This window comes from Salvelinus sp. IW2-2015, linkage group LG1 (assembly GCF_002910315.2).
Source record: "Salvelinus sp. IW2-2015 linkage group LG1, ASM291031v2, whole genome shotgun sequence".
Taxonomy (NCBI): domain Eukaryota; kingdom Metazoa; phylum Chordata; class Actinopteri; order Salmoniformes; family Salmonidae; genus Salvelinus; species Salvelinus sp. IW2-2015.
In genome coordinates, this window is record NC_036838.1 from 24307992 (window position 1) to 24328723 (window position 20732).

The 20732-nt window shown below is 42.3% G+C and overlaps 1 protein-coding gene and 1 long non-coding RNA gene across 4 annotated transcripts in view; both read right to left on the reverse strand.

Annotated features, from left to right (window-relative positions):
- Positions 1 to 16445, reverse strand: part of LOC111963347 (serine/threonine-protein kinase 38) — a 19104-nt gene extending 2659 nt beyond the window's left edge. Inside the window, exons 1-13 of one of the 3 annotated variants that reach the window (XM_023986730.2) lie at positions 16336 to 16445; positions 14242 to 14378; positions 12352 to 12403; positions 12156 to 12278; positions 10885 to 10968; positions 7930 to 8053; positions 7686 to 7840; positions 4120 to 4222; positions 3912 to 3973; positions 3166 to 3283; positions 2936 to 3059; positions 296 to 391; positions 67 to 161 (exon numbers count right to left, since the gene is read on the reverse strand). In XM_023986730.2, coding sequence (XP_023842498.1) covers positions 67 to 161; positions 296 to 391; positions 2936 to 3059; positions 3166 to 3283; positions 3912 to 3973; positions 4120 to 4222; positions 7686 to 7840; positions 7930 to 8053; positions 10885 to 10968; positions 12156 to 12278; positions 12352 to 12403; positions 14242 to 14372 — 1267 coding nt within the window. In that variant the 5' untranslated portion in view covers positions 14373 to 14378; positions 16336 to 16445. The remainder of the gene's footprint in view (positions 1 to 66; positions 162 to 295; positions 392 to 2935; positions 3060 to 3165; positions 3284 to 3911; positions 3974 to 4119; positions 4223 to 7685; positions 7841 to 7929; positions 8054 to 10884; positions 10969 to 12155; positions 12279 to 12351; positions 12404 to 14241; positions 14379 to 16335) is intronic. The other 2 variants (XM_023986721.2, XM_023986740.2) reach the window with 2 other exon arrangements.
- Positions 16446 to 18125: 1680 nt separating this feature from the next.
- LOC139028358 (uncharacterized) lies at positions 18126 to 20428 on the reverse strand. The gene is made up of 2 exons (XR_011480552.1): positions 20170 to 20428; positions 18126 to 19577 (listed from the first exon to the last, which is right to left on the reverse strand). It is a non-coding gene; the product is annotated as an uncharacterized lncRNA (long non-coding RNA).
- Between the last annotated feature and the right edge of the window lie 304 nt (positions 20429 to 20732).

Below are 20732 nucleotides of genomic sequence, written 5' to 3' on the forward strand. Positions count from 1 at the left end.
AATAACACACAAACTTTGAAAGACACAGGAAAATAGTTTCTGCCGAAACTCTTGTCTTTCTCTCACCTGTGGGTGAGAGGATGTCCGACTCAGGGAACTCGTCGAAGTTTGACGTGTCGTCTATGCTTTTGATCTCCACTGGGATCGCTGCAGGTCTCTCCCTGAGTTAGGCGACAAACACAGTAAGACTGTAGTAAGACCTGGACTTCTTGTACCGCCGAGGTATAAAAAACTAAATAAAAAAAAACTAATTGTTTTGCCAATAAACTGTTCCTGGAAAGAAGTCCCTGTGTACCTGATGTGGTCGTAATCGACTCCTTCAAAGAATGGGTTTCTCTTGATCTCCTCTACCCCTGTCGCCCCGATCCGATGATCTCCCTCACAGCAGAACCTAAGTAGGAATAAACCAAAATGTTGATCCTGAGAACAACCACATAAAGGGACATAGAAGTGTACCTGCCAGAGATACAGTATTAGCTTGAGATGACATTCATGTTTTACAATTGAACCATTTAGTTGACGTTCATTCTTATCAAGAATAYCATACTGTACAATGGCCTCTATGGACTGTTTATCCATCTCTCTCTCTCTTTTTGACCATGTTATATGTAGTGCACTCTTAGAGAAAAAGGTGCTAAGTAGAACCATATAGGGTCCTTCGGTTTGTCCCCATAGGAGACAACAACCTGCTATAGAGCATGCTAGGAAATATGTTAACGATGGGTGTGGTTTTGAGTGTTTTACTCTACACAGAGTACAAATGACACAATCACACATTTACCTTTGGTCATTAACACCAACAATTGGGTTTGTTTAAACCCCTGAGTGTTAATTTGGCTCTTTATAGAGTTAATTTAACTCCTGAATCAACCTTAGAAATGTTTCACTGAAAAATCAACACTAGGTAACACTGGCCAATTTGCTGTGTACAAATATTCCCATACACACTACCGTTCAAAAGTTTGGGGTCACTTAGAAATGTCCTTGTTTTTGAAAGAAAAGCAAATATTTTGTGCATGAAAATAACATCAAATTGATCAGAAATACACTGTAGACATTGTTAATGTTGTAAATGACTATTGAAGCTGGAAACGGCAGATATTTTATGGAATATCTACATAGGCGTACAGAGGCCAATTAACAACAACCATCACGCCTGTGTTCCAATGGCACGTTGTGTTAGCTAATCCAAGTGTATCATTTTAAAAGGCTAATTGATCATTAGAAAACCCTTTTGCAATCATGTTAGCACAGCTGAAAACTGTTGTTCTGATTAAAAAAGCAATACAACTGGCCTTCTTTAGACTAGTTGAGTATCTGGAGCATCAACATTTGTTGGTTTGATTACAGGCTCAAAATGGCCAGAAACAAAGAACTTTCTTCTGAATCTCATCAGTCTATTCTTGTTCTGAGAAATGAAGGCTATTCCATGCGAGAAATTGCCAAGAAACTGAAGATCTCGTATAACGCTGTATACTACTCACTTCAACAGAACAGCGCAAACTGGCTCTAACCAGAATAGAAAGAGGAGTGGGAGGCCCCCGTGCACAACTGAGCAAGAGGACAAGTACATTAGAGTGTCTAGTTTGAGAAACAGACGCCTCACAAGTCCTCAACTGGCAGCTTCATTAAATAGTACCCGCAAAACACCAGTCTCAACGTCAACAGTGAAGAGGCGACTCCGGGATGCTGGCCTTCAAGACAGKGTAGCAAAGAAAAAGCCATATCTCAGACTGGCCAATAAAAATAAAAGATTAAGATGGGCAAAATAACACAGACACGACAGAGGAAGATTGGGAAAAAGTGTTATGGACAGACAAATGTTAGTTTGAGGTGTTCGGATCCCAAAGAAGAACATCCATGAGACGCAGAAAAKATGTAAATATGCTGGAGGAGTGCTTGACGCCATCTATCAAGAATGGTGGAGGCAATGTGATGGTCTGGGGGTGCTTTGGTGGTGGTAAAGTGGGAGATTTGTACAGGGTAAAAGGGATCTTGAAMAAGGAAGGCTATCACTCCARTTTGCAAAGCCATGCCATACCCTGTGGACGGCGCTTAATTGGAYCCAATTTCCTCCTACAACAGGACAATGACCCAAAGCACAGCTCCAAACTATGCAATAACTATTTAGGGAAGAAGCAGTCAGCTGGTATTCTGTCTATTATGGAGTAGCCAGCACAGTCACCGGATCTCAACCCTATTGAGCTGTTGTGGGAGCAGCTTGATCATATGATATGTAAGAAGTGCCCATCAAGCCAATCCAACTTGTGGGAGGTGCTTCAGGAAGCATGGGGTGACATCTCTTCAGATTACCTCAACAAATTGACAACTAGAATGCCAAAGGTCTGCAAGGCTGTAATTGCTGCAAATGGAAGATTCTTTGACGAAAGCAAAGTTTGAAGGACACAATTACTATTTCAATTAAAAATCATTATTTATAACCTTGTCAACATCTTGACTATATTTCCTATTCATTTTGCAACTCATTTCATATATGTTTACATCGAAAAGAAGGACATTTCTAAGTGGCCCTAAACTTTTGAACGGTAGTGTAGGTACAGTTTAAAACATTCTTACACCTATCCTTTTAAGCTCACGAGGGTTCAACTTTAAACATAGAGATAAACAGGAATGCTCAGGCACCATTTAAAATAAAATATAATAAAAAAGCTTATTTAGGTTCACAAGGGTTCTATGTAGAACCCTTCTTGTCTTTCAAAGAATCCTTATTGCCATCCAAAGAACTAAACGGTTCTAAACGGTTCCTAAAACGGTTCTTAGGATGAGAAAGATTCTAGTTTGAACCCTTTGCCTTACAAAGAACCCTCATCTTCCAAAAAGGATTCTTCAAATGAAAATGGTTATTGGTAGAACTCCATCCCTCTGCAAAGAACCATTTTGGAACCCTTTTTTCCAAGAGTGTACTGGTGCTCACCTGAGGATGAGTTCCTTGGCCCTCTCTGAGATGGGGACTTCCGGAGGGAACACCAGAGTCTCCTTCCAGTTCATCACCTTCTTATATGTCTCCTGGGGCGTCTCCGAACAGAACGGGGGGTAGCCTGGAGAGAAACAAAGAAACTTAGACAGCAATCCTAATTCAATCATAACTTACTTCTTGCTTCTTTCAAGTTAGTGCCTGTGTTCCAATCAACCGATCACTCCTACCAATCAGCATCTCGTACATGATGACCCCCAGGCTCCACCAATCACAGAGCTTGTTGTATCCGGTCTGCATGAACACTTCCGGGGCGATGTAGTCTGGAGTTCCCACAGTGGAGAAAGCCTGAGAGAGGGAGATAGGAAAGGAGAGAGAGGAAAGGAGAGAGAGAGAGGAGAGTTGAGAGGGTAAGAGGTACGCCCTGCTTTAGACACAGCCCAGTCAGTAAAACAACCTCTAGCCCCTGAAATGAATAACCATTTCAAGTAATGTTCTGAATTGACCTAATTAAAATGCAGTCAACCCTAGCCTTTTTCTCTTACCATGCCACACAGTACATTCGCTGTGGAAACCAAGCTGACGTAACTGTAACCGTGCTGTAAATGTCAGCCCATAAAAAGGGACAGACATCCAACCATCTGCACACCAGATGTGTACTGTATCTCTGCTACTACACTGGCCTTCTTCATTTCATCTAGAAAATCAGGTCTATATAGAACGACAGGCTCTCTCGCACGAAGAGAAAATGTGGTTTTGGAGATGCTCTACTCTTTACAGGAGAGAACACTTTTTCCTATGAGTGAATGAACACGGATAACCAACACATTTCAAAAGCAGAGGCCATTGGTAAACRGTCTTATACCCTTATTAACAACTACAGTCATCTTTGCTGTGTTTATGAGGAAGTTTGGGCTTAAGACCGATCCTCCAGTGGAMTAGTGACTAAAGGTAGCCAGAGCTCCATGATACTCACCAGCTGTCGTCTGTTCCTCTTCCAGGTCTCTGCTTTCCTCTTGGAGTTCATGTACTGAGATGCTGTGGAGAATAAATGATTGGTCTTAGGCACAACTCAGTTACAGCTAAGCGCCCAGGAGGAAGATTCATGACAAATATATAGTTGTATTAGCTTTCTAYTTGTATCTACTTAGATTCATTGAGTATAGCTTTATTGTTGTACTCACTGAAGTCGTTGGAAACGCTATGGTTGAGGTTCCTGTAGAACTCTGTCCGATGGGCCTTCTTCAACCCTGTACACAAGCCGAAGTCTGATAGCTTCACATGGCCCTGAACACACACACACACGGTTATTTGTGTTACACCACTTCCTGGGGATGTTTCAGTAATAATGCATGACAACACCAGAGTGTTTCTGAAATCACACTTCCTGTGGTGACTTTGAAACTGTGTTGTGGATTTATAATTTCAGACTCGACACTCAGGAAGATCACGGCYTTCTAATGGTGATGTAATCCTCCTGTGTGTGTGTGTGTTGATGTAATTTCAAATAGATTTCAACCTGTTTGAAATCTGGTTGATTGCTTTTTTTTATAACCGAATCAAAAAATATAAATGTAAATGGCATGTTATAGATTAAAGAAGGGTCCAGAGCACTTTTTCTTTTTTTTTTTTAGATTTCACTTGTTTTTGAGAAACCTACCCCAACCAGCAATTCACTTCCTCATCCTCGTTGTGCAGTACAGGGGGCTCTGAAAACACATGAACAAGTGCTCCAAAAACAACCAAATACATTGTTTTAGAAACGCAAYCATAGAGTGGTGCAGTTCTTTAGATGTTGTACACATAAAATTGTCATTCTGAACTTCATCGCAACGTTACATTGCATTTTGTGCGACTCAAGCGGTTTCCTTTATCCAGCTGTTCCATTCTCCTTGTAGCTTGCTGATAGAATGGACGGAGCGGTATCACTCGTGTTGCAACTAATTGAAATAWAACGTTCCAGATAAAGTTCTGAATGACACKATTTCATGTGTACAACATCTAAAGACCTGCATCACTATACTGAGAGCTTTTCAGTTTCTAAAAGGACGTATTTGGGTGTTTTTMGAGAATTTGTTCATATTTTTCYGAGCCTSCCGTACAGCACAACGAGGACGAGGAAGTGAATCACTGGTTGAGGTAAGTTTCTCCAAAACAAGTGAAATCGCAAAAAAGTGTCTGGACCCTACTATAACATGACATTTACATAATAAAAAAAAAAGATTTGGTCGTAAAAAAGCAAAACAGGAAAGACGTTATTTTAACCAAATTTCAACCTGTTTGTATTACATAATTTCAACCAGATTTCAACCTGTTTTAATTATGTTATTTCAACCAGAGTTCAACCTGTTTGTAATTACGTAATTTCAACCTGTTTGTAATTACATAATTTCAACCAGATTTCAACCTGCTTTAATGACGTTATTTCAACCAGATTTCAACCTGTTTTCTATTCATGGGTTCATATGAGAGGTTCATGGCTCTGTTAAGGGCGGTCTTCGACCATACACCGGAGGGCAGAGAAGGAGGTGACCGACTATTCCAAATCCGGCAGGATGCCCAGGCCATTGCTGAGTACGCCCTCACCTTCTGGACCGTGGCAGCCTCCGGCGGATGGAATGAACCGGTGCTCTGCACCCTATTCCGTAGAGGACTGCGCGAGGCGGTTCAGACGGAGCTGGCGTGCCGGGACAACAACCTTTCTTTGGACGCACTCATCGCGATGGCCATCTGTCTGGACAACTGTAGTATCTTAGGATGCTTCTTAGATTGATGACACCGGACACATAAGTACGTTTTATTATTTAATTCTTACTTAGAATAACATTACCGGAATGCACCTGGCGTAAGCTTCCTGAGGCTTTTCCGAGCACGGTTTTATGACAGACTAAACGGCTACGGATAACTGAAAGCAAATCCCGTATTGACTCAATACTGCCATCTATTGGTAAACATAATACTTAACATAAATATACCAGGTTACTACAGCAACCTTCTTTGGGAGTGCCGGAACCTTCCTCACCCCTCGCCCTCCTCCTTTGGCCGTTCTGAGGCAGTGCCTGAACCCATGAAGGCAGGGGCCAAACACCTGTCCTTGGCAGAGCGACGTCGTGTTCCTATTGCGGCCAGGAGAGGTACCAGCTTCAGTGTTGTCCGGTGCGTCCCAACACGGGGTCCACTAGGGCAGAGGGGCGGTCCCGTGATCATCCGTCTCCCAGGGTAGGCGTGAGTATTCCATCATCAGCGTTTTCCGCCAAACCCTTCCTGGTTTCCATTTCACTGGCTGGCTGTCCCTCYGGTGTTGTCGCTACAACTCTAGTGGACTCCGGTGCCGCGGGGAATTTCATCGACCAGGCCCTTGCCTCCTCCCTTAACATCACCTCATACCCGCTCTCCTCTCCTTTTCCGGTCCAAGCAGACCATTGGGATCCGGCACTATCACGCACATCACAGCACCACTCAACCTCACTGTGGGAGCCATGCACCAAGAAAGCCTTCATCATCACTACACCTGTACACAAAGTCATCCTCAGCCTGCCGTGGCTCCAACGTCATAACCGCACCTTATCCTGGTCGAAGGATGAGAATCACCGCCTTCGCACCGCCTCGGCACCAGGATGCCTGAAGCCCTGCTTTCCCTTACCCTGTGGTTCCACATCCGCCAGGCTCTGGAGAGGAAACCCGCACCTGTTACCTGCCCCACTGAACGCGTCTATGTTCCCACGGGGGTAAGAGATAGGCTGTTGACCTGGYCGCACACATCCCTCGCCGCTGGACACCCAGGTATCACCTGTACCATTCAATCCATCTCCGCTAAGTACTGGTGGTCCACCTTGGCGCAGGACGTTGCCCACTCTGTCAACTCCTGCTCTGTATGTGCCCAAACTAAACKTCCCTGGCATGCTCCAGCAGGGAACCTCCTTCCCCTTCCCATGCCTCAGCGGCCTCAGACCCATCTGTCCATAGACATTGTCACTGATCTCCCCCCGTCTGATGGTTTCACCACTATTACGGTTGTTGTGGACAGATTCTCTAAATCCTGCCATTTTATCCCTCTCTTTGGTCTCCCTGCCGCTCTCCAGGTCTCTGAGYCACTGTTCCAGCAGATGTTCTGGCCCTGAGGCCTTCCGGGTGGACATKATCTCCGACRGTGGCCCCAAATTCACATCGTGAGTATGGAGAGCCTTCACGGAGAAGCTGGGGGCCACGGCCAGCCTCACATCCAGGTACTGGCCTCAGTCCAACGGGCAGGTGGAAAGGACTAACCAGAAGCTGGGGAGGTTCCTTAGGACCGGCAGGGGGAGTAGGCCCGGTTCCTTCCCAGTGCGGAGTACGCASAGAACTCACTTCGTCACTCCTCTACCGGGCTGACTCCCTTCCAGTGCGTCCTGGGATATCAGCCAGCCCTGGCTCCGTGGACCCCGAGCCAGACCGAGTGTCACGCCTACTCCAGCTGCCGCTCAACGTCGCCGGTCTACTAACCACAGGTCCTGGCACCATCATTGCGCACACCTGGACCTCATCATCCCCTTGAATACTCTCCCTTTATTTAGCCCTCAGTAGCCTCAGTCATTAGGCAGTATTGGTTTTGTTCTCGTTCAGTATGCTTCTCATGTTTTGTTTATCTGCCGTCTCTTATCATTAAACGTACCTTCTGCACCGGCTTCCTGACTCCAAGCGCGTACGTTACAGAGTGTGTGTGTGTTTGCTTGCATGTATGTATTATATAGCATGTTCTATGTATATGTACCTTGGAGTCCAGCAGTACATTGTCAGGTTTGATGTCTCTGTGTATGAAGCCCATCTGGTGTATCGAGTCTATGGCCAGGACCGTCTCAGCCACATAGAACTGAGTCTCCTCCTCTGACAGAGTATCCTTCTTCATCAGCAATGTCATCATGTCACCTGCATGGAGTGCCACAAAGAGCATCAGCATCACACACACACACAACTGCAAACATGCACGTGCACACTTCACACACAAACACACACACCTCCAGGTAYGAACTCCATGAGTAGGTAGAGGTTCATCTTGTCCTGGAAGCTGTAGAACATCTTGACCACCCACAGACTGTCTGCCTGCACCAGGATGTCCCTRTCAGCCCGGATATGGCCCACCTAACATAGAAACACAACACATAGATCACATAAAATGAACACACATACACACACATTCTCTCTACACTAACGCCAACCCACCCAACATCGAAACACAACACATAGAAGGAACACACATACCCAATCTCTCTACACTAATGCTAACCCACCTAACATCAAAACACAACACATAGAATGTATACATCAATAAGCCTACAGGTTCAGTCCCATCCGAGGGCAGTGGAGGAGAGGGGGGAGAGGGTACATTCAGAAATAGCCATTGCTGTTGCTACATAAACAACGTTAAATATCCATAATGCGTTGGGAAAATAAGGAATATGTTTCAACACGACACAAGGCTTAAGGAGGAATGTGAAGTAATCCTGTGGCCTTAGATACAGTACATGTCCTTAGATACAGTACATTTCCTTAGATACAGTACATGTCTGAGCTGAGCGAATAAAAGGGACACAGGGCTCTATTATCAGCAGGCGCTAAGGAGACTCAAGTGTCGAACACACAATAGTTTGCAATTTCGTCATTGTAAAAAACTGGCGCACTGGCATTACACCAGGTTCAGCAATTTACATGAGCTCGCTTGSGCTGAGGTGGGAGGAGTGGCAATATTTGAGGTGTGTCCTTAAAAACAAGCGCATAGTGACAATTTCATGCAGTGCTAAAGGGAAGTTAAGACCCACCAAAAGCAGGTCTTAACGGTAACACAGTTGATAATGGCATGGAATTTGAGTGTGGAAGCGCAGGCTATCCAGCGATGGCTCACAGTGCCAACGGAAAGAGACATGTGTCTTTTGGGCCTTTGAATCTCGTATTTAGAAACATAAAAAAACGATTTGTTCCCCTCCCATTTCGTTTAATTTGATTAAAAACCGAGCATAGCCTGGTTTAGCAGCTTCGTATAGGTGCATCTCTTTATCCTGGCCATGCATTAGCTAAGTAGCCTATGAATGAAGGGGTTTTAAATGTCTACTGAGAGTGACTTAAAACATTTTGGAGTCACTCTCAGTAGGCAGCGAAACAATTGACAGGGCCCTAGTATTTTAAATAGACGTGCAAATGTCATGTTAAGACATTGACGCGAGATGCGATTTATGATGTTACGCTTCTGACCCCATCCTATTTAGAAATATTGTTGTTGTTTTTAAAAACAGATTGCTTGTTTTTCCATTTCATTTGATTAAAAACCAAGCATAGCCTGGTTTAGCAGCTTCGTATAGGTGCATCTCTTTATCCTGGCCATGCATTAGCTAAGTAGCCTATGAATGAAGGGGTTTTAAATGGTCTACTGAGAGTGACTTAAAACATTTTGGAGTCATCTCAGTAGCAGCGAAAACAATTGACAGGGCCCTAGTATTTTAAATAGACGTGCAAATGTCATGTTAAGACATTGACGCGAAATGCGATTTATGATGTTACGCTTCTACCCCATCCTATTAGAAATATGTTGTTGTTTTTTAAAAACAGATTGCTTTGTTTTCCATTTCATTTGATTAAAACCAAGCATGCCCCCCCCCCCCTCCCCCCCCCCCCTCCACTCAATGAAGGCTGTTTTTTTGTTGTTGTTCTGCCCAATGCATTGGCCAAATAGTAGCCTATCAATAAAGGGTTTGGCTCGTGAGACTGCTTTGAAATAAATCTTAATCTTAATTAATAATAAGCTTTATTAAAAGATCAGGTTCGGGAGCAGAAAAACATAATAATTTTTGCCTGCTCACATTATTATTTTGGATGTGAGTAAAAGCAACAACTTGTTTTCAACAATGTCTACCTTAATATTATACGCCCAAAGAGAGCAATTATGGTGCCTGTAACAGTATTTAGACATAGCCTARTTAAAACAAGTTGTTGTTTCCTTTTGATAAGAATTTGATTAGAATGATTCGCTCTCTTTCGGAATTTAATCTTGCTTATTGACATCATTTGGCAGGTCCATGGCTCAGACATGGCAGACATAATGCAATTTACAGTAGGCCTAGCCCCTATATCAGAGTGAATGCTATGTATTTCCATATTGAAGCCATGCAATAAGGCTTCTTACAATGTTGACTGCAAACATGTTCAACGTATTTAGCAAAGATGGGATAGGCCTACATGCTGTTTCTGGAGGCTTTTTAACAAACTAAGCTATAATGGACTTCCATTTGAATTGGAGTTGATGACAACGCAATACATAAAAGACCGTACACAACTTGAAGAAACCCATATTTAGCCATGGAGCACYTTCTGATTGAGCAATAAGGGGTCAAGCCTYGACACACCTTCAACTTGTTTAGTAKTCAAAACCCAGGCTTTTTGTGCCACCGCCAGCTACTGCAACCATAATTCAAGTCGTCAAATAACAAAAATATTTCTGACGCCCCGAACCTATAGCGCTACCGTCAGCGCTATGATTTACRATTGTGTTAGGTTTGTTAAAATAGAGCCCAGTGTCACGCCCTGACCTTAGACATCCCTGTTTATTCTCTATTTTTTGGCTAGGTCAGGGTGTGACTAGGGTGGGTACTCTAGTTTTTGTATATCTATGTTTTCTTTTTCTTTGTTGGCCTAGTATGGTTCCCAATCAGAGGCAGCTGTCTATCGTTGTCTCTGATTGGGGATCATACTTTAGGCAGCCCTTTTTCCCACCTTCAGTTGTGGGATCTTGTCTTTGTTTGGTTGCATGTATTTTGCACGACGAAGCTTTTCGTTCGTTGTATTGTTTATTGTTTTTTTTGCTGGTTCACATTTTAATAAAATATGATGAACCCAAATCACGCTGCGCATTGGTCTACCCTTAACGACGAACGTTACACCCAGAGAGAGAGAGAGAGAGAGAAAAAGAGAAACACACACACCTGTTCCTTCTCCAGCATGTCAGCCTTGCGCAGGATCTTCATGGCATAGACATGACCTGTGTCCTTCTTCTGGACCAGACGCACCTGTTGGTCAGAGGGCAAAGGTGAGCCAACATGAGTTCATGAGGTCATGGCAAATGGGAGGCGATTTACATCATCGCCATCATCAAATTATTTTCTGAAACCAGTGGATTAGGCAGTTAAGACTGAAAAACACAGGACTGTAGGTGAGAGTGGGGTAAATTGAGCCACCCTTGTTTGTGGGATAATTATAAACTATACAAAATGTATAATTTGACCAAATATTTAGGAAYAGGTCATAATTTTATAAGCTGCAATAGGAGGTCCTAAACCTATCATGAAAGTACATCCTTGTAGCTTTGTGGGCTGCTATAGTCAAAATGTTGAGCTAATGGCCGTGGAGTAAAGTTAACCAATCGTTGAGCCAATGGCCAAGGGGTAAAGTGAACCAATCATTAAGCCAATGTCAAGTTGAGCAAATGTAAGTGTTTTCTTCCCAGGAGTAATGCAAGGCATTATCGCTGGGATATTTAAAAAAAAAAAGTTTATATTTAACTAGGCAAGTCAGTTAAGAACAAATTCTTATTTGCAATGACGGCCTACCCCGGCCAAACCCGAACCAATTGTGCGCCGTCCTATGGGACTCCCAATCACGGCCGGATGTGAAACAGCCTGGAATCAAACCAGGGACTGTAGTGACACCTCTTGCACTGAGATGCAGTGTCTTAGGCCYCTGTGCCACTCGGGAGCACAAGGATATGAGGTAACAACAMGAGCTGTACTATGTTAAAAGTGTTTGTTAGGTGTTAAGCCTGTGTTAAAATATGCTTAAAATMATTAAAAGACAAAAAGTGATCGTGATTAACCCATACCCGGGTTAAATTGTGCCAAGAGACCACTTATTTTGGACAAGCTAGGTTATCAAAACTGTAACGTTTACATGAATTCTTATTATTTCCAGGGATCCACAACATCCTGAAATAAATGCAGATATCAGTGATGCTGAATGTAAAAAAWTACTCAATTTACCCCACTCTCCTCTATTGCTGCTGAGTGATAGATAACTTACAGCAGGGAGTAGAGAAAATGGTAGGATCCACTCCAGATGATAAGCGTGATAACAAACATAACTCAGCTACACTTTATTGACAAACCCACTTTTTACCTCGCAAAGCTATTATATTGTGAYATGATAACTAATTACATAGTAATAACCTAATTAGGACTGCAATAGCTCTATGTAGGCTTACCTCTCCAAAGGCTCCTCGACCAATCACCTTGAGGGACTCAAAGTCTTCCAATCCCAGCCTGGTTCTCTTCAGCCTCAGGAACTCTGTCTCCTTACGTGCGTGCTGGGAGCGCCGCATACACTTCTGCAACACAGGGTGTGTGTAAGTGTTTGTGTTTGTGTCSTGTGTGTGTGCATGCGTGTGTTACTACACTCACCTCCTCATCAGGCAGTCCCTCCTCATCCATCACCCTCTCCAGCTTCTGTTGCCTAGCAACAAGATAGGGGTCGGGGGTCAAGAATCAAAGGTTAGGGTAAAATATGTTGATTCAGGAAGTCACCTCCCAGCCTGCAGCTCCATACTGAGCACTACACTACCTGTTCTTTAATTTATTTGGGGCAGTTATGGAGGAATGGTGACAGAAAAGGAATGACCCATTCATATGTTCTCAAAGAGAAACAAACCATAAATGTTTTTCTTGAAAAAATGAGGGAGCTTAGCCAAACCAGCCCCCATAATTATTGTATATTCTCCTTTCAAAGCAGGTCTGTGACACCATGAACAATATTCTTTGTGTGGACTTCCTCTTTTGGCACGGCTCGTTTGTGGGTAGGATGAGCTGTGACTGGGTGCTTGATTTGTGCATAACTTTATTTTTCAGACGCCTCTAACGGCTTCTGAAGTCATAAATATGAGATACAACTGCAGCCACTGGACAAACTGTATTAACTGTATAAACCGTATGACTTTTCAAACACTCTTCCTTTCTCTCTCTCTCGACTAAACAGAGCTCAACATAATACACAGCACTGACAAAAGACTTCTGGCCACATATACAAAGCTAAACAGTGGGTGTTCAAAATTGTTAAAACTGATGGATTACTGGCACTTTAGCAGAGCAGAGTTCCTCGTTAAATCGGACCCTTTTTCAAATTTTTTGCCTAAAATTACATACCCAAATTTAACTGCCTGTAGCTCAGGACATGAAGCAAGGATATGCATATTCTTGATAGCATTTGAAAGGAAACACTTTGAAGTTTGTGGAAATGTGAAATTAATGTAGGAGAATATAACACATTAGATCTGGTAAAAGTTAATACAAAGAAAAAAAAAACGTTTGTTTTCTGTGTGTTTTTCCCCATCATCTTTGAAGAGCAAGAGAAAGGCCATAATGTACTATTCCAGGTTAGGCGCAATTCAGATGTTGGCCACTAGATGGGAGCAGTGTATGTGCAAAGTTTTAGACTGATTCAATGAACCATTGCATTTCTGTTCAAAATGTTGTATCAAGACTGCCCAAATGTGCCTAATTGGTTATTTAATACATTTCCAAGTTCATAACTGTGTACTCTCCTCAAACAATAGCATGGTATTCTTTCACTGTAATAGCTACTGTAAATTGAACAGTGCAGTTAGATTAACAAGAATGTAAGCTTTCTGCCCATATCAGATATGTCTATGTCCTGGYAAATGTTCTTGTTACTTACAACCTCATGCTAATCACATTAGCCTACATTAGCTCAACCGTCCCCCGGGGGGGTACACAGATCCTGTAGAGGTTATTAAAGGTATAAAACGATTTAATTTAACCTTATCCCTGGCATTTCTGGATTCAGGTTTTGATTGAATGGGATTGCATTTTAATTCAACAACTGAATATGAATTTCCCAGGACCCTGGTAGGACTGCCGATGGTCAACAGTGGGTAAATCAAGATCTTATCAAACTAAAAGTACTTCCAGATGCATRGTGAAAAGCACTAGTCATGGGAAAAGCATATTTCACAGACACACTGAAACATCGTTCAGACTTATTTTACTACTGCATTTATTGTATTGCCTACATGCATTGGCAGGGTGCGGTTACACCCATTTCTCCCCCAGGCAGGGTGAGGCTCTAAGCAGAGAGAGAGGTCGAGTTGAGGTCAGTGATGTGTAACACCTCTACTCTCTCTTCCTCTTGTTTGTGGCACTGTGCTGCCTTCTCAGCTTCTGACATGTTTTGAGGAACAACCTTTGCTTTCAGATCCCTTTCAATGTCACTGATCTTCCTAGTTCCAGCATGTGAGAGCATGGTGCATGTGTGTGTGTCAATGCCATAGCACGCACCTCATCTCTCTCTCCTCATGCTGGGATATCAGGTTACTGTAGAAGTTCTCCAGGGTCACCTTAGCCATGGTCACTCTCTCCTTGGTGTGGTTACTCATCGAGGAGCAAGAGGAATGACCCCTTGTCGCCATGGTTACCTACCCCCACACACACACACACACAAATTGGAGCACACCTTAGTGTAAAGTATCCTATGCCCTACCATCTACAGATGTCCCCTATTCTATGGGKTCTGTTGAAGACAATGAATTGCCAGGCTGAGTGGGCTGCATGTTTGTGCAAGAGTGTGTGTGTGTGTGTGTACAATTGCATCAGAACAGACACATTACGAGAGATGCCTGTTGTAAAGATAGCCATAGACTCTCACTTCAAACACAGCTTTGAATCGGCATGAGTCACACATGTCCTCTCCACTCTGGTGTCTGTCCGCCACAAGTCCACACACTGCCCCTCAAGTAAACACCAGAGGCTCTGGACAGCCATGGCAGAGACAACGAGACAGTCTCTACTAGGGATTTATACTTTCCATCAGCTGACACTCAACAGATATGAAAGCTTGAGTTGTGCGAGGAGAGAGACTATAAGAAACAGACTCCTCTGGCAATAGCTTTTCTTAGACTCATGATTTGTGGTCTGTAATGCTGGGCCGGGGATATTCAATTATCCCTGTTTAGACACAGCAGAAGAACAGTCTCCCAGAGAATGTGGAGCAACCAAGGTAAAAATGTGTTTTATTTTGGATATTGTGTAGATATTCGGTTTTTCTCTCATCAATAACTATGGAACCAAGCATGCCATGAGTATGACAACTGTATATTCTGAATCTGGGTGGATGGACAACAATTCATTTTTTTTTTGTACAAAATAAGATTTAGGACTTCAATCTTCATGTTCATAGTCATGATAAGCTTTGTTTATTTGTTTAAGAGCTATTGATGATTAAAATCCGAAATATGTTTTGTATTTTTCTTTTTACACAAAAAAAGGTGTGAATGTCATGCTTGGTTCAATAGCTATTGGCGAGAGAAACCCGATTATGCACCGAATATCCGATATAATTTTTGTTCCCCCTCATTTGTGGAGCAGGCCGAATTCCGTGAAATGAGAAAGGAGGCAGCGACACAGACAAAGGCCATTCACACCTCCCAGGCTCCAAAAGCGATAAAGGAAAAAAGTATATAAAGAAACAGTTGTTTAATTAACTGTGTTTACTCTTATCAGTGGTCTGCACTGACGGTCTGCACTGCTTATACTATTAACACATTGTGAACTAAACAGCAAGTTGTCTTCAGGTGTGACAGAAGACTAGCCTAGGTCAGCTTCAGACTCATAAAATCTYAATAGAAAGTATGACTTACATTTTTTTTTTTTTTTACTATATTTAGTTTGGCCAAAGAATTGCCATCTTTACCTTGAGAAAGGGTGGCCAAATAGCCGCCTTTATATAAAAGTATATAAAGGCCAGGAAATAGCCTAAAGCCGATGCAATGAGAATACGGCGTTTGCATCTAGATACAATTAGAGGTAATTGTAGGCTACAATCGACCTTTAAAGAATAAATAAACTACAGTACCTAGCTACAGTACTATAATCAAATGCTGGTGTTACACTTTTCATAGCCTACAGATAGTCCTACAATAAAACGGAACACACTTAGGTATGCGAAATATTTGACCYTTCCGCATTAATGGTATGGTTGGTTGGACTTTTTTGTGTGTAAACTAGCGTACTCAAAATAGCTACCATGGCTGGAGAGAGGAGCCTTTGTTTTACCCGTGCGGATTTACGTTCTCAACTTCCTAAAGTAAATCCCAATATCTACCAAATGTTATTAGGTAGCCTATCTAAATCCGAACTCTTTAATTAAATGTTACGATCTCATATTGTTATATTAAAGTAGCTGAGCGAGACACTAGTAGGCTCGTTTTTACTGGTTGCTTTGTTCAGAAAAGCGTAAACATCTGCCAAGCGAGAGATCGCTTTTTACCCCAACCCCCAACTACTACCTTTAGAAGGTTCATGAGATAAATTGTTATTCCACATCTACAACGTCTCTATGGTCATTGTCAAATTAAATGTTACTCTCAGTCTCACCTCTGTTATGGCGTCAATCGGTTAAATTCAAGTCGGATCTGCTCCCCTCGCTCGAGTCTGATGATGTTGACGGTCGGTATCCATTCGAATTACGGGAAGTGAAGTGCCCCTCCCCGCAGAGCTCCAAATTACCCCGGGCCTCTTACCGGGGCCATGGTCGTGTGGGCTGCTAGGATCAGTTTAAGGCTTGATCGAGGTAATGATGATTATGTTGTTCATGATGATAATAATAATTGATGATAGGCTTAGTGATAATGATAGCCTGCCCTGACCCTTAGTATTATTCAAAGAGGCATGGCAGAATTATTTAGGTCACTTTCAACTATCACCTCCACCCCTCATACCCTTCTATGTTAAGTAACCCATAAGAACCCTCTAAATATAGTCTAATATTCATAGCTTTCGAAAAGTGGCCTATTTGTCACCCTTTGACATTCACCTACAGATCTGTTATCAACATATGATCATTTGTTTAATGAGTGTAGGTCACAGGTGAACTGTGTGCCACTGTTCCATCCATACTTAATCCTGCATTAAAGTAACTGTCCAMTGAAAATCTCACTTTTAAAAGTTAATATTCTGTTAACTCGTACCCAAATAATGTTGTTGACTCATCCTATACTCATATTTGTGGCCAAAGCATAAATTGGAGGGGGYAAAAACACTTCAAAAGCCCCACCTCAAACGTGTATCTATTACCTCATTGAGGATGAAGTGAGCTGACCAACCAGCGGTCTACTCACATCATTTTTTTAAACTATCAATTATTTTCAGGCCTCAGCTGAAACCTGGTAATGAATGGTGTGGCTGTTGAACAAGTTGAGGAGACAAGTCCTGTGTAGCTCAGTTAGGGTTGTGAGTTCAATTCCCATGGGGAACCAGTATGAAAGAAAGAAAAGGTATGAAAAGGTATGCACTCTTATCCAGAGCGACTTACAGCTCTGGATAAGAGCGTCTGCTAAACGTAAAAACGAGACCAAATTACTTGGTGTTACCTTAGATCGTAAACTATCATGCGCAAAGCATATAGATTCGATGGGGAGAGAGGTCTGTCTGTAATAAAGAGATGCTCTGCTTTTTTGACACCACACCCCACATAGCATGTTCTGCAAGCTCTAGTTCTATCTTATCCTGATTATTGTTCAGTCATTTGGCCAAGTGCTGCAAAGAAAGACCCAGTTAAGCTGCAGTTGGCCCAGAACCGAGCCGCACGTCTTGCTCTTCATTGTAAGCAGAGGGCTAATATTAATACAATGCGTGCCAGACTCTCTTGGCTAAGAGTTGAAGAAAGACTGACTGCGTCACTTCATGTTTCTATAAGAAACGTTCATGTGTTGGAAATTCCAAATTGTTTGCTGAGCCAACTTACATACAACACTGACACACACACTTACCCCACCAGACATGCCACCAGGGGTCTTTCACAGTCCCCAGGTCCAGAACAAATTCAAGGTAACGTACAGTATTATACAGAGCCATGAGTGCCTGGAACTCCCTTCCATCTTATATAGCGCAAGTGAACAGCAAAACTGGTTTAAAAAATAAAGCAACACCTCACGGCACAATGCCTCTCCCCCCATGTGACCTGCTTGTTGCGTGTGTGTACTGACATGTATGTATAACTGATAGATGCACACACACTACATGTTAATGTTTTTAAATGTGTGTCAATTGTAAAGTCTTTTGTCTGTAATGTCTTTTTCGTCGTGTCGGACCGCAGTAAGTSTAGCTGTTTCCATTGGCATCGGCTAAAGGGGATKAAAAAAAAAGAAATACACCCACACCAAATAAAAAATTGGAAGGAAAACCATTTCTCTCATATTGTAATGAATTATAGATCATACTTCATAGACATCTGGAAACACTGGATAGTTACTTTAACGTAGATGTACCCTAGGTGGCAGCGATGTCCTATTCTTCTGCGCTAAGCAACCTTGAAAGACAATTTTGTTTGTACGCAGGTTAGTATAAGGTGACCAGATTCCTGAAATTGCTGAAACATTTGCAGTTCGGCGGTCAATATATCATTAAAATATCCAATGTTATTATCTATGAAATAAAAAAGGGGACATTTCCAGTTTCATGTATTTAGTCTAACAGGRACACTGTGATAGAGAAAACAACTATATTACAGAAACACTACAGACAAGACAGAACTGTCCGATCTGAACAGCCATTCAGGGGTCCTGGTAGTCTGGTTAGAACAAGAGCAGAAGAGAACATGAGCAAAATTGAAAAAACAGACAATAGTATATGTGAAATAATTAACAACATAAGAAATAAGACGATGAGATTGGTAACCACATAATATACTTATACCAACCTAATCTGTATATTTCTCAGAAGAATGTATCTTCTTCAGGATTGCTCTGTCTTTGGCCAGCTTCTCCATGAACTCCTGGCAGGGGAGGTTGAAGTTTGTCTTCACAATAAGCATGGCCTTGATGGTAGGAACAGTGAACCTATTTCTTGCTGCTGTCCATAGATCATTCATTTGGGAGAAAACTCTCTCGACTGGTGCATTACTTCCAGGTAAGCACATGACAACAGACGCTAATCTAGCCAGGTTAGTGTGTGTGTGTGATGTCGTTCTCTTTGAAGTGGGTAACCACCGTGCTCCATCTCTGACTAAGCGGTGTCTCAGATGTTATCCATTCTTCAAGCGATCCCCCCTTTAGGAACTCTTGCAGGCCAGTAACCTCGTCACACAACATCCTCATTGATGGTCACATTGGGGCATTTTTCCTGCAGTGTGCCTGCTGCCTTCTGGATCTCTACACGCTGAGGTTTCCTTTTTAAAAGGAGACAATGTAAAATCTTTTAGATTATCTGTGTGCTTTCCCCATGCTTGCAAGTAGTTCACAGCCATAGTGAAGAATGATTGGGATGTTTTGAGAAAGCTCTCTTTAGACATGGCTCCATTTTCCTCTAGCTCTCTCAGAAGTCCTTTGACCAAAACTGGAATGAAGTTGTCATCACGTCTTGCAGTCAATTTTGCCTCAACATTTCTCAGAATTGCAGCTGACTCCACAGCACAGCAGTACTGGCCTTCAAGCATCTTGATCGTGTCACTGAATACGGTCAGGTTTCCATGGACAAAGGCCAGCCAAACMTTTTCTTCTCCTCCTCTTTTCTTCACTCGTCTTCCTGCTCTTTCTTCCTTTCCTTCTCTTTACCTTTCCACCTCACTCTTCCACACTCTCCTCGCTTCACTCTTTTTACTCCCTTCATTTTTCCTTCTTCTTCTCCAATCTTTAATAATAAATAGTACACTATTAGATAAAATACTTTGGTTAACAGATTCCCATTGCTTGCCTCATTTTTGTATTTTACCTCAAAAACATTGCTTGGAATAATAAATTGGCAGGCTCTGTAATAATATTTTTACATTTTCTCCTCTATCTCTTTCACTCTTCTTCCTATCCAGTCTTCCTCCTCTCCTTCCTCTCCACTCTAACAGAAAACATTATGCTAATGTTATCCATGAAAATTTCAAAATATATTTTCACACTACTTATTATAACGCCAAACCATTAACACTGTAATCTACAAATAAATATTCTCATAATTAATTGTGCATTAATTTAATATAATCATATTTTCAAAACAGCCCGTCCACTGCATGTTTACATGTGAACGTTTTTTTAACCTAGCTAAATTACCATGACAGTAGCTAGCTAACCTAGCTAGATAGCATAACCTATTTAAAACCTTATAAAGAAGATAATCTATCTATATAATACATTGTGACATTATAACATCATTAGCTAGTGTTATGTTTGTTCCAAATTCTAAATGTTATTAACACATAACAACACAGCTAGTATCTCAAACGATTGTAATTTACCTGGCTTAAAAATACGTTTGTGGRGATGTTGTGGATTCACTTGACACTTGCTAGCTTCTGGCCGAGTTTTTCACAGCAGTTTTCTCTAAAACTATCGCGAGCAGGTAGTTAGTAGAAGGATAGTGAATGAAGCTGCTATAGCGAGCAGGTAGTTAGTAGAAGGAGAGTGAATGAAGCTGCTATAGAGAGCAGCCCCCTCTGCTGGACAAAACAAGCACAACYCGATTGAGACGTCAACCGGTAGGCTCTGTTGCCCGGTCTTTCTTAAAATATTATTTCACTTTGCAGTATTATTTTAACGCACAGTTAAAAAAGGGGGCATTTCCGGGGACAGCTCCAGCCGGGTACAGGCCACCAAAAACGGGGACTGTCCCCGGAAAACGGGGACGTCTGGTCACCCTAGTAGCTAACTGTTAAATCAAGCAGATATCTCAGCAGATATCTGAGGCACGCCCCTATTCCATCTCGAACTAAGTTTTGACATTATTTGTAAATGCTGTCTTTTCACACAAGTTCAAAAATACAAGTTTGAATTTATGCTCTTGAACGC